We start from the raw sequence: 14,832 nt of genomic DNA on the forward strand, positions 1-14,832 counted from the left end.
TTTTTGTATGATGTCACGTGTCACAAATTTCAATTGATAATTATTAATCAGGTCACAATTTCATTTTAAGATATTTTCTTGGGAATAAAATGAGAAACTAGAAAGGAAAGAGGAAAACCCAAAATTAAAAGAATTGAAAGGCTAAAAAAAATTGTATTTTAGGAAAGTGATTTGAATTTTTTTTAATCATTTAAGGAAAAGATAGATCTCTACAATTCCTCTTTTTTAATTTCAATCATTAAGGTGAAGATTTTTGTGGGAAAAAGGAAGAATTAAATAAAGAAGAAAGAGAAAAAGAAATAAAAGAAAGGAAAATAAGGTAAATGAAAAGTCAAAATAATGCAAGGGCAATTTTGTTCTAAAGGGGGTTAAGTGAACAAAATTAAATGTTAGGGGGTAAACTGAAAAATGGGGTATTCTTTAATGGGATAAAATGTGATTAACCCAAAAAAAAAGGGATAAGATCATGTCACTATTAAGGGAACGAGCTGGCCAGCACCATGTGGGGCCGAACAATAATAATGCATCTCGTGTGGACATTTGAAAAGGAAAGGACGTGGAGAAATTCAATAGCATTCCCACAAAGGTTTTCAGATTCCAGAGCCAAGATGTGAAAGTCTACTGACATTTATCAATATCTGAGTCAGATAAATTGCTCTTCTTGCTATGTAAGAGTAAAACCCATCATTTTGTGCTAGTGAATTCCAAAATGGCAGAAGCCATCCTATCCTCTGCAGTGCGTAATATAGGTAAATTGCTAATTGAAGAAGGCAAGTTTCTACAAGGCGTTAGCGAGCAAGTCAGACTCCTTCATGACGATCTCAAAGGGATACAAAGGTTCTTAAGATATGCAGATACGAAACAGACTGCAAGGGACGGTGTACAACAGTGGATTCCGGAGTTTAGAACTGTCGCTTATGAAGCAAGTGATCTGGTTGAAGATTATGCTTTGAGGCTTTCAATTTCAAGCAACGGAGGCTTTACAAGTACTCTAAAGAGGATTCCTTGCATCGCCACAGAGGGTTATACCCGTCACGATTTGGGCGTACAGATTCAAAGTCTCAGAACTAGGATCTCTAATCTCACCAAAAATTTTGGCGAGTATGGGCATGTAATGACCAGAACGGAGGAGGGAGACTCGAGTGATACGTCCAGGCAGCAACAATTAAGGCACACTTACTCCTTTGTGGCCGACGAGGATGTGGTTGAACTGCCTGATGATGTTGAGCAGCTGGTTAAATATTTGCTGAATGAGGTGGCAGAGCGCAAAATAAGCGTGGCTTCGATTTACGGCATGGGTGGTATAGGCAAAACGACTCTTGCTAGAAAGGTATATCACCATGACAGAGTAGAGCAATATTTTGGAGGTCGTGCTTGGGTTTGTGTGTCACAACAATGGCAACCAAAAGATCTCTTCCAACGCATTCTACTCAAGCTTATACCTGAACAGAGCAATGAGATTATGATGAGCGAAAAAGATAAGCTAGCAAGGCAGCTTCAACAGCACTTGCAAGCTAAAGATAGGAGATGTTTGATAGTCCTCGACGACTTTTGGTCAACAGAAGCTTGGGATTGCTTAAAAGACGCAATCCCAGTTTCGGAGCATGGATCCAAAATTGTGCTCACAACTCGTAATAGAGACGTTGCGGAACATGTTGATCCAAATGGTTATCACCATCAACTGCGTCTTTTGACCAATGAAGAAAGTTGGGGATTGCTACGCAAGAAATCACTGAGGGGGAGAAGTAGTGAAGGTAAAATTTTTCCCCTTTATTCATATATATATATATATATATATATATATATATATATATATATATATATATATATATTGAAATACTGCAATGGAATATGTAATATTTATATAATAGAATCGTGACTCTGCCAATGAGACGCATATTTAAGATTAGACAAATATGTAATTCTTCTTAAAATTCATTCTCTGTTCTTTCTAAACTAATGAATGTTTTAAATTTGCGATAAGATACATGTATATTTTTATTAGTTTTAAAAAATAAGAAGTAAAGATTATGTGTTTTTGCATTTTTCTTTTTTTCACCCTTATTGCTAACTATAAGATTTTAAATTGATGTTTCACTAACCATTATGTGTTGCAAATCACAGTAAATATTGCGCAAATATATTTTTAGCGTGCTACATATTTATATGTATGTCTATCCAAAATTGTCAGAAGAGCTCATAAGGAATTTTAAACATGTAAAGATAAGAACACAATATTTAGGCCTGGTTTGGTTGAAAATTTGTTGGTTTTTTGTGAACATATTTTTTAATCATGTTTTGGATAGGCCTGGACTTGGACGAGTCTTTGAACCATGTTTTGGATAGCCTTTTTCCTAACTATTGATAGGTCTCAAATCTTTGGATTGGGAGACTTATCAGTTAACAGACTATCAAGTTTTTTGTATAGTTGTTGAATGATAACATGATGCTTATGAATGATAGATGCGTCATAGTTGATATTAATTTAGTTTGTTTAATGCTACACAGGTTTTGAAAAGGTAGGGAAGAAAATGTTGAAATATTGTGGGAATCTTCCGTTGGCCGTGGTGGTTCTGGGTGGAATTCTTAGAACTAAAACAACCCTCAGTGAGTGGGATGAAGTGCATGAGAATATCAAATCCTATCTGGATAAGGGAGAAAAAATTGGAAAAGAAGGAAAGGTGCCAAAGGTTTTAGCTTACAGTTACTACAACCTCCCTTGGCAACTAAAACCATGCTTCCTTTACTTGGGTAAATTCAGGGAAGATTCCGACATTGGAGTAGAGAGTTTATATCAGATGTGGATAGGAGAAGGTATGATATTTGAGAATGATAGGAGGGAGCAAGAAACAATGATGGAGGTTGCCGAGCGTTACTTGGAAGATTTAGCACACAGATGCATGGTTGAGATTAAAGTACATGAGGAGGGGAAGCATGCAGTAACAAGGTTGGAGTCATGTCGACTTCATGATCTTATGAGAGATCTATGCTTAGTCAAGGCAAAAGAGGAGAATTTGTATAAGCTGGTCGATCGAACTACTTCACGAGATTCTCCCCTTGCATTTGAAGCACAATATGGTTTAGTCCTTCATTTGCTTCCAGAAGATATCTCTGAATACAACTTTCCGCCAAAAGAACAAACTAAGCATCTTCGCTCATTCATGTGTGATTCATTGGCAGTGCCCTATTCTAATCCAGGGGTGAGCATAATGTCCCAAGTCAAGAATTTGAAGATGCTTAGAGTTTTGACAATTTTATCCTTCCATATGGCCTCTCAAAGGTGTTATCTCAAATCACCTCTGGAATATGTGGGTAAGCTTATCCATTTGAGATGTTTGAGATTGAGAGGTCATGGTATAAACTTGCCATATTCTTTGGGCAATTTAAAGTACTTGGAAACTCTCGATTTATCTGGTAGTTATCATTGTAGAATACCAAATGTGCTATGGAAATTGGGACGTTTGAGATATCTTTATCTTTCGGACGGGTGGTGGTACTCTCAACCTAAGCTACGCTTGAGCAAGCAGCTGGAGATACTTGAATCATTTAGCAACAGATTTTGCAATCCTAAAGAAGTATGCAAATTGTCGAATCTCAAAGCTTTCAAAGCAACAGTGTATAAAAATTTTGAGGACTTGGAACACATCATCAATCATATATCAAACTTGGATTGCATACGCATTAGCTCACTTAGAATCGATAGTTGTGATTTTGGCCGGACCAACTCCAACAATTCCAATGACAGCAACGGTAGTTTGGATGTTCTTTCAAGGGTGTTGTTTAGTAGGAATATTCATAAATTATCGATCGTGAATAGTTTCTGCAAAAAGTTACCGGATTACCAATCCCGTGTGTCTCCTGATCCTACAAGCCTTACTGAATTATGGCTGCAGTGTACTAAAATTGAGGAAGACTCAATAGGAACACTCGAGGAGCTTCCTAACTTAAGACTGCTGGAACTTGGGACATATTCTTTTCTGGGCCAAGCAATGATCTGCCATTCAGGGGGATTTCCCGAACTAAAACATCTCAAGCTTGATGATTTGGGTAACTTAAAGCAGTGGATGGTGGAAGTAGGGGCCATGCCTAACCTCTCAAGTTTATGTATTGAGGGGTGTAGAGAATTGGAAATGATTCCAGATGGGCTGAGATGTTTAACTACCCTAAAAGAGGTAACTCTTGTGCAAATGCCTAAAGAATTCAACAATAGAATTAGGAGGGTGAATGGTCAACAAGGAGAAGATTATGATAAAATAAGCCACGTGCCTTCAGTTCAAATCCGCATCTGCAGGTACTCATTTTCTTCTTGTACTTTTTCCTCCAATTTTTCTCTTTTAATTTTCAATTTACGGTTCTTGGAATTCCCTTTTTCTTAGCATCTAGTTCCAATATCAATTTTGATAGGCTTCACCAACATCATTCAATATTTTCTTTTGTCTTTTTAATGACTATTGTGTTTTTTTTTTAAATTTTTTTCCACTTCAGAAGAAACGGGATCATAGTTTTATCTTCTAAATATTTATTTTTGTTTATCCAAGACATCATCTAATGGAATTCTTGTTCCGTGACTGTTTAAGGAATTTGGTGATGAGGAAGTAAGTTTATATTTGAAAGCATTGCCTTCCATATTGTAAGGTGAAATCAAAATATTTTGCTTATTTCCTCGCGTTTGGAAATGGGTTGACATAATCTCTCATAAATTAAATTTAATGGATTAGTATGTGTTACCGTCATATAATGTACTCATCAATAAAAAATGTTGCATGGCGTAAAAAATGCCTAATAACTCTTTAAACTATTTGTACTTCCCATGTAATTTTTTAAAATTACCATCCCTATTTAATCAAATATCTTGGATTAAACCTAAATTTTGCTTAGCATTCGGTGACGAAGAAGCATCATGTTGCTAGGGCTACAAAGAGTCGAGTCGAGTCGAGTTTTGTTCTAATTGAGTCGAGTTTTGACTTAATTTTATCAAGCTTGAACTCGAGTTCAAGATCGACGAGCTGTCAATTTAAAGCTTGAGATCGAAAAAATAAAAAAAATAATTATTTATTTTTTAAAAAATAAATAAAAAATAATTTTTCGTAATAAATAATAAAATATTAGAAATATATATGTAATTTTACTATTAAAATAAAAAATAAAAAATATATATATACTAAGCTCGCGCTTAATATTTTGAACTCGAGTTCAATTTGACTAGCTCGAACTCTATCGAACTCAAGTCAAACTTTGACTTGCGAGCGACTCGATTAGTTTGCAGCCTTACATGTTGCCTTCCAAGTCTTATTGATATCAAAACCAACAATTAGAGCTTGTGTTAAGTCAATCAAGACTATTTACTTTAATTCGTAGTACAAAATGACATGGCAAGTTTGTTCAGGGATGATGCACTTTGATTCCATTCTCAGTTACCCAAAATTGTTTCCCTGCAAGTGGTGCCAGTGGAGGATTGGGAGGACAAAATGTCGGTGGAAAATTTTTTTTGAGATATTTTTTGTTTTTGTTTAGTAATTTTTTTTTTTTGCAGTAATGTTAGAAATTTTTTCTTAAAAATGAATGAATTTACCGTACATATTTATAGAGAAATTTTAAGATTATTATTTTTTTACTAATTGGACAGAACCATATATATATATATATATATATATATATATTTAAAGGATTGTTAGATATAAGATGCCAGAGAATTACTATTGAATAGAATGAAATATATAAGTTAAATAGGGAAAGATGCAAGGCAATTTTTTTATTGGTTATAAATTTATAAGTTTAGTTGGCAGACTTTACATTTGTTTGATTTGCTTGTCTTGTTTATATTAGTTTATCATCTTGTTTCCTTTTTATATTTAACTTACAAACTATGCAATCCATATATTTGCCGTGGAGTCAGATTTGTTTTGCTGTTTAGCTGCTTTTGCCTTAAATACTATTTGATATATATCAAATTTAAATGACAACACCTCGTGACAACATCTAATTTTGTCATAAATAAATTAAATTTAATGACAATAGTGCTTATTACCCCATAATGTTAATTTTTTGGTGAGAACTTGTGTTATTGTCATTAATAAAACACGTATTTTTGTTACAAGAAAAATCACTAAAATGTTGCCATAACTCATAACATGAATTTTTTGGCTATGACAACACACTTTTGTTGTCATTCCCCTGTTTCATGAAAAAATAGATCCACTTCCAAAAGGTGAAGAAATTTTGTAAGATTTAATAGCAGATTTAGCTCAATTTTATGGCTATTTATTTATTGTCCTTCTGCTTGATCTTTTTCTCGTCTTTCTCAGAGTTTTCATTTTTGTATCAGCTTTTTGAAGGAAATTTGTGGTTATTTCTCTTCATTTTCGTGTCATTGTGCAGACTTGTTGGCGGAATAATAGGTTATCAAGTAGAAACTGTTTGTCCAAGCAATCCTGTTTGACCAAGCCCCGGGTCTTGCCTTAAGAAAATTCTACATTGAATCTCCTGGCTTTCCCTGATCTCATCCGATTCAAATGTGAGGTAATTAAACTTACTTAATCTCTTTTCTTTTTCCCGCAATTTTTAATTTATATGGAAATTTTAATGCATAGAGGGATATTATTTGAAAAAGTTGGAGTAATTGATTTGTAACATGGATGCTTACAGTAGTGTTTTCACATTTTTTTTTTCTAAATTTAATGTGATTTGAAGTGGAATTATAGAATTCTGGTTTCAAAATTCAATCTGTGATGTCTTTTGATTCACAAATATGTGATTTTCGTCCACTCTTCTGATATTAAAGTTTGTTCATTTTTGTGGTTTTTTTTTTTTTTTTTTTGTGTGTAAAAGCTGGCACTATGTTAGTCTGTACAATTACTAACATTTATATGAAAATTTTCTCTGCTAATTGTCCCAAAGAAGGTACAAAGGCAGAGTATTGTATTCTTAATAAAGCTTATTATACATACAAATTAATCTTATGATGAATGACTGAGTTTGTTTCCTATACTGTTAAAGCTCGGTGTATTGCAATTTTATCATAAGAAAACAATACTTGCCTCTATTACCAATTTTCTGTATTGAAAACTCTAGCCTCAAGTCTTGCACCATCTTTCATTTGCATGTTGCAGTTTCTGTGTCACGAGTTTCTTTGCACATAGCAGCTGTTATGTGGACTCCAAATGATCTGAAACCAGCATGACAAGGGCCAACAAGATTGCAAGTTGGTTAGGTCTTCTTGTGTAGCTAGCATTTGTATGTATTGCGAGTGCATCTTTACTTGGCTATTAGGGAAAGATACCAATTTGTTATATGATCCTTCACTTATAGTGTTTGGGAAGCTCCAAGAAAAATGTGTCAATTTAATTAGGAGATAATGTGTGATTATTTTTACTTTTTGGCTTGGTTAGTCTCTCTTTGTTGGCATGGAGCTAGATTCAAAGCAAGATTCACCAATGTAGTTGGAGGGGGCCATCTATGTTCTTGTGTGCTTGCTTAAGAAGAGAGGGTTAAATTAATAACCTTAATTGAAAATGAGATGATGGTCTAAATAAGTACAATACCAAACTAAGAAACATCCTTGGGTTGGCCAAACGGAAAACTAATTGTGTTCGAACATTGAATTTCCATGATTTAGACACCGCCACATTGTTCTCTAGTATTTTAAGAAACATTACCATAACCAATCTAAACTTTTCCTAATAAGATCCATCATTCTCCCAATAAAGAGCAATTCGACCACAACCCAATGCAAGTTTCTTGATTCCTCCATCCCTTTTTCTGCAATTCACAGCTTTTACTCGTATTGAATTTAAAATCTATCAATACTTTTCAATAAAGGACAATAAACAACTACATGCATGTAGACAAATCAAATCAGTTTGGTTTTTTTTTTTTTTTTTTTTTTTTTTTTTTTTGTGCTTCTTTCCTGTATCAACAAATGACTTTCGTTCCTTGTTTTTCATTTTGCTTAAATTTTGTTCATTTCTTTAAACTTCCTATGCAGTTAGAATTTTTCTTTGAACTCAAATCTTTTCTCTTTTCTTTTATTTAAATCTTTCTAGCACCTTTTTTTTTTTAATTTAAAGCTTCTCTCTCTCTCTCCTACATATCAATAACACTTTCTACATCCGCCACCATCCTCCCCTTTCGCCCTCCTCTCTTGGTTTAACTGTTAATGTTTTGGAAAATACCCTAAGATGCGGTTAGATGGGTTGAGCAAACTATTGGAGATACTCGACTCATTCAATGACCGGTCTTACAACCCTGGAGATTTAACCAAATTGATGAATCTCAGGTCTTTCAGAGGAATCGTGTATCACAATCTTGAGGATCTCAAACAAATCGCCAACTATAATTATGACGTGGACTATATGTTCAAATTAAAACTTTCAATTATTCCCAACCGCAGGTATATAGGTCATTAAATCAGTATAGTGTAAATTATGGTCGATCCACAAGTAACAATAACAATTACTAAGGCTTATCAATTAGTCTATTGCCTAAATAATCTCAAATTAAAGTAAAGTGCAACTACAACAATGAACTAGTAAAAGCTATAACTAATGATATGACAAGTGAGAAACAATAAGAAGATAGTTCCAGGTTTTTTACTCGCTTAAATGCTCATAAATAGGAGGTGATTTGGTTGATTGAAATTATTACTCTTGTCTTGCCAAGAATATAATTTCCTAAGACATTTGAATATTGCTTTCACTAATGACAAGTATACATATACCTAGTCTTCACCTACTTTCGTGGTTGAACAATTAAGCATAAGTTTATGAAGATAATGAAATTACACAAGTTAAATCCACCTAAATGCATCTCTACTTTCATGAATCTACAATTTAGAGCTCAACAATTTTGATCTAGTATTATTAACCAACTCTAACTAGACAAACAATAGGATAGATGGTTTGTAATGGTGATCAAACAACTACAAACATAAAAAACATGGAATACATAAACTAGCAAGTACATGATATGGTAACAATCAACCACAATCAATCCACGGTCAAAAATCAAATAAGTTCATCTCAATCCTAGGACAAAACAAACTTATTGTGGTGAAAACCTTAACTTCTCTAGATGTTTTTCTTGGAAAAAACTAGCTAATTTTGTGTCGTCAAAGTGTGCCTCCAAAAGCTATAGCACCACCCCCGTAAGTTACTATTTATAGGGTGGTAAAAAGATAGAAAAAAATTGACATGAAATCCTAACTGCTCCAAACTACCATATAGATCCGCCGCAGGATCCATTGTCGAATCTGGTCCAAATATGGTCGGATCCAGTGTTCTGTTTTTCAAGTTTGATTCTGTTTTCAATTTGGTGCTGGATCCATGCCTGCTTATCCAGGATCCAGCGTTGGATTTGCTTCTCCTATTTTGCTCTACTACAATCCACATTGGGATTCGCAACTAGCTTCAACAGATTCACGGCTGGATCATCCTGGGGGCACTTCTTCGTATCTTTGTGCCTTGGATCATCTTCTGTCAAGTGAGGATACAAGGCTAGACCCAAAGGTCTTCCAGTTTCAATGTTTCTTCTTTTCCACTTGTCACGGAAGCTTTTCTCGTCCTTACTTGTGATTTCTCGAGCGCACTAAATCATCCTTGAACTATCCAATAAATATGAAATTCACTCCAAACCACTGCTCCATCATTAATCCTTGCAAAAACACAAAGCTTTTGTGAGTAAAATGAAATAATCACAAGTTTTTCATTCACTCCTCAGTAGACACAAAATCTCAACAAAACTAGCATTAATAATACTCTTGTAGCAATCAAAAGCACATCAAACACACTAAAACAGGCACACACACATGATATAAAGACAAACACTTATCAATTTCAAACATAAACTGCATGTGCATCGCCTCGCTCGAAATTTGGAATTACAATTTTGGGACCATGTGCTCCTATGTGTTTATATTTTTTATATGCTTTGTTAGTTATCTGATTCAAATGTTCATTCAAATTTTCTTATGTTTGTTTAGTTAATTTTTATAATTATTTGGGAGGTATTTAAATATCTCAAGATGTAATAGATGTTAATATTTTTGAAAAATTATAACTAGATAGACAAATGTAATAGATAAGATAGATAGGTTTATTTTATTTTCCCACTTTGGATTGTAGTTAGATCTCCCATTGTATTAGATAGAATAGATAAGTTTATTTTATTATATTTTCCCCCATTTTAGATTGTAGTTAAACTCTCGGCTGTAATAGATAGATTTTACGTGTTTATGTGTTTATATGCTTTATCCGCTTTCTTTAAGATTTTTGCATCTAGATATTAGACTTACGTGCTACGTGCTTTTATGTGTTTATTTGTTTTAATTTATACTCTATTTGTTTTACTATATATTATGAATGCATGAGGTCACCACACTAGTCCAACGTTAGTTGTGACTTCTCCTTCCGGTTACTTGCTAGTCCAATGCTAGTAAGGACTTTTGGAAATGGGCTAGTCCAATGCTAGACTCTTAGATTGTTCATGCGTTAAATTCATCTTTTGCGTGGCATTTATTACATTTTCATGCACATTTTTTTAGAATTTTTTCTCATTTACATGATATTTCCTATTCTATTATCCTCTATCATCTACCCTCTATATGTGTTAATCATATCATTTAAAATTGCATCTTATTTAAGAAATTGCAAAATAAGTTAGTTCATTTGTTTGACTAGATTAGGAGAATTACCAGATTAGGAGAATTACTCTTTGAACATCGGAAATGGGTGATTATAACTCTTTAATTTAAATACCCCATCAATCCATGTATAAGAAAATTATGTCACGAGTTTTTTGCCTCCCATATCCATTATGTTGCATTCCCTATTCTTTGGTCACTTATATCCAGATATATAATTTTATTTTTTTAATTTTATTATTCGTATACTCGTGACCCATTTAAGGAGTTATTTTGGCCTTCACAATTAATGCAATTGATATCAATTAAATCCTTGAATGGATATTTTATCCCTTCCGATATTTTCTAAATTTAGATTTGCATCCATGTAGGAAACATCCAAATGTGATACATTTAAGAGTTAGATTAGAAAATTTTTTTACTAAACCTCGCAACTAATTTAGGCTAGGTTGAAAGAGTGCCTTAGATTCGAGTCAATCGAACCTTTGCCTTCCTTTCTTCAATTGTGACTCCCAAACTCATTTTCTTTTATTTTTCAAAGATCTGGAGTTGTCGAAAAGGGTTTTATTTTATTGTATTTTTGTTAAAAATATTTTTGGGTGATTTGCTACACTCAAACTCAATACCAAGTGGTGATTCCTATTTTGCTTAAAAACACTTTTAGACTCAATTTTGGACCCAAACTGTCACATTTTTTTTAACTCTCATTCTAGGTCCTTTTTCACTTATTTTAAATAAAATCACATCTTTTACAAATTCAGTACTTTTCTTCTACATTAATTTTTGAGCCTATGGACTAATCCCCTTCATCATCATCAATAATCCTCATCATCATCAATCTCAGAGGGACAATCCTTCTTAACTCAACCGACAATCTTTTTTCGTGTGCAATTCTTTGAGCCATCACATCAAGACTTTTTGACTCATTAAAAACAACCCTTATATCCGAAACGAAATAACTCAATGCCCGTACAGTTTTGACTAGGCCTGTCAATCGGGACTAATGAGCCGGGTTTTGATGAGTTCAAATTCAACTCATTTAATTTGAAATATTTTTGGGCTTCGGGCTATGAGTTTCGGGTTCGTAAATGTGAAACTCATACTCAACTCACATAATATTCGGGTTGTGAGCCTTAATCGGGCTTAGCCCAATCTCACTTATTACTCCTTAATTTTCTTAATATAATTACTATAACTATTAAGTTGTAAAACTAATTTAACATTTACAAGATTATAATATTAAAACTAAACATGAACAAATAATAGTTCTTAAAAAGTATATAAACCAAAAACTTTTTCAACAATATTTATATTTAATCCGTTTAAAATGCATGAAAAATAATAATAAAACATGCGATCATAAGCCAATACATTTTTAAAAGTTGAAACTTTTTTTTATAATCTTGTGATTTAAATCCAAATATGCTTGATGATTTTTGTGTTTGTAGACAAAAAAAAAATCAACCAATAATATGCCAATACAAAAATTTACTCAACCAATAAGAAAAATTAGAAATTTCGTTATGCATTACTAATATTGGCTCTCAAGAAAGCTCATGAAAGAGTCTTTAGATGTATTTTTGTGTTTTGTAATTTATATATATATTTAGTATTTAGTAAAAATATATTTGGATATATAATTATACATAATATCAAAATATAAATATTATATATATAATTATACATAATATCAAATTAAAGGGCCGGGCCTATATCGGATTTGAGCCTAATAAGGCCCAAACTCGGCTCACATTTAATTCGGGCCTAATTTTTAGGCTCAAGTTCAAACCGGCTCACTAAATGATCGGACTCATCGGGTTTTCTGTCGGGCCGAACGAGCCGAGTTCGGGCTGGCCCAACCCCATTGACAGTCCTAGTTTTGACATCCTACTGGTCCTGGACAATATGGATGACATTTCCCAAATCATGTTGCATATGTTTTAACTAATAAGCAATTGATGATATGATTTAGTTCTGATATCCTATCGGTTGCCAGGTGGTGTTGTGATCGTATTTTGCGATTATCTTCCATCACCAATAACCACTCTTCGTCAACATCATCATTGTTAAGTCAATTATCGAGTTCATCCATCAACTCACTGGCCAACATCTGTTCTTCCTCTCGGGTCTCGCGTGTTTCTGCCAAATAGTTGGGTGCAGTTTTGAACCATTGTTCGAGCATATGCACCCTGCCTGTCATAGTTGGTTTGGTCAAAATGAAACATCATTTAGACATTTAATAGAGGTAGAGGAACAATTCATGAATTTAAGCGAAAAAAAAGGCGAATATACAAGGGTTACCTGATTTTAGTAGTAGCTTTAACCATCAAATGAAACAAATTCGTAAGAATAAGACAAAGCAGCACACAGACAATTAATATCTTCCTCCATTTTAATACCAATCCCTCTAAATGTATATGTAAGAAGATACTGCAGAAACACTAGTACATATATATATATATATATATATATATATATATATATATATATATATATATATATATATATATTATATATAGAACAAATAAGAGAGTAAGCTAACTCATGGTGTAGGTGACAAACAGACGAATAGGCATGTCAGTTAGAAAGAAAAACTGCAAATTTAAAAACAAACAAACAAAAGAAACAAAAAAAAAGGTGCAATGATTGTAAATATTAGTAAATGAGATTTCAAACGTTGCAAATATAAAAAAGATTAGGAGGAAAAACGTAAACATATATCTACGTTGCCCTTTTTCGCTAAAATGAAAAAATACATATAGAAAGATAATTACACTCATTCATCACACATGTCCAGTACTAAGAAACAATACCCAAATAAAAGTCATCAGCAGACAATACTCAATCTTGCTAATTTATCACAAATTCAGTACTTCTTTTCCTCATTAATTTGAGAGTTTATGGACTAATCCCCTTCATTATCATCAATAATTCTCATCATCATCAATCTAGGTGGGACGAATCCTCCTGATGTCAACCGGTAACCTTTTTTCGAGCGCAATCCTTTGAACCATCGCATCAGGACTTTTGAACTCATCAAAAATAAATCTCATATTCGGAACGGAATAACTTAATGCCCATACAACTTTGACATCCCTACTAGTTCTGCACAATGTGGATGACGTTCCCCAAATCCTGTTGTGTACGTTTTGACTAATTAGCAGTTGATGAAATAATTTCGTTCAGATATCCTATCGGTTGCCTGGCAGTGATGTGATCATGTTCTACGATTATCTTCCCTGTTCGCCGACATCATGGTTGTCAAGCCAATTATCGAGTTCATCCATCAACTCACTGGTCAACCTCTATTGTTCCTCTTGGGTCCCGTGTACTTCTGCCAAATAGTTGGCTGCAATTTTGAGCCATAATTCGAGTACATGCACCCTGCCTATAATTAGTTGGATTGGTCAAAATGAAACATCATGTAAATATTTAATAGAGGTAGAAGAGCAATTCATGAATTTAAGCGAAAAAATGGTGAATATCCAAGGGGTACCTGACTTTAGTAGCTATTTTAACTACCAAACGAAATAAACTCGCAAGAATAGGACAAAGCATCACACAAATAATTAATGTTTTCCTCTATTTTAATTCCAATCCCTCCAAATGTATATGCAAGAAAATGCCGCAGAAATACTAGTATATATATTATATATAGAACAAATAAGAAAATAAACTAACTCATAGTAAAGGTCACAAAAAGGCAAACTAACATGTCAGGTAGAAAGAAAATCAGTAAATTTACAACAAATAGACAAAAGAAGTAGAAAAGAGGTCAATATGCCGGTAAATGCTGATAAATGGGAATTTTAAATATTGCAAATATAAAAAAATTAGGAGAAAAAATGTAAACATCTATCTACAATAACCTTTTGTTAAAAATGACAAAATACATATAGAAAGATAATTACACTCATTCATCACACACGTCCAATACTAGAAAACAATACTCAAAAAAAGTAGTTAGGAAACAATAGTCAATCTTATTAATTCATCACAAATTCAGTACTTTTTTTCCTCATTAATTTTGGAGTTTATGGACTAATCCCCTTCATCATCATCAATAATCCTCATCATCATCAATCAAGGTGGGACGAATCCTCCTGAAGTCAACCGATAACCTTTTTTCATGTGCAATCTTTTGACTCATCGCTTCAGGACTTTTGGTCTCGTATAAAATAACCCTTATATTCGAA

The 14,832-nt window shown here is 33.3% G+C and overlaps 1 protein-coding gene across 1 annotated transcript; it reads left to right on the top strand.

The window, feature by feature from the left end:
• Positions 1-568: 568 nt before the first annotated feature.
• Positions 569-7,387, top strand: LOC113716654 (putative disease resistance protein At1g50180). Its single transcript, XM_027241049.2, has 4 exons — positions 569-1,754; positions 2,509-4,291; positions 6,379-6,519; positions 7,110-7,387. Exons 1-3 carry the CDS (start codon positions 710-712, stop codon positions 6,437-6,439), a joined length of 2,889 nt encoding a protein of 962 aa, XP_027096850.2. The 5' UTR covers positions 569-709; the 3' UTR covers positions 6,440-6,519; positions 7,110-7,387.
• The last annotated feature ends 7,445 nt before the right edge of the window (positions 7,388-14,832 follow it).

This window comes from Coffea arabica, chromosome 11c (genome assembly GCF_036785885.1).
Source record: "Coffea arabica cultivar ET-39 chromosome 11c, Coffea Arabica ET-39 HiFi, whole genome shotgun sequence".
Lineage (NCBI taxonomy): Eukaryota > Viridiplantae > Streptophyta > Magnoliopsida > Gentianales > Rubiaceae > Coffea > Coffea arabica.

Excerpts from the sequence above, each read along its gene's own strand:
- LOC113716654 (XM_027241049.2), top strand. The coding sequence starts at position 710 with ATGGCAGAAGCCATCCTATCCTCTGCAGTGCGTAATATAGGTAAATTG. Across the intron at positions 1,755-2,508 it reads GAGGGGGAGAAGTAGTGAAG|GTTTTGAAAAGGTAGGGAAG; the intron begins GTAAAATTTTTC and ends AATGCTACACAG. Across the intron at positions 4,292-6,378 it reads GTTCAAATCCGCATCTGCAG|ACTTGTTGGCGGAATAATAG; the intron begins GTACTCATTTTC and ends GTCATTGTGCAG.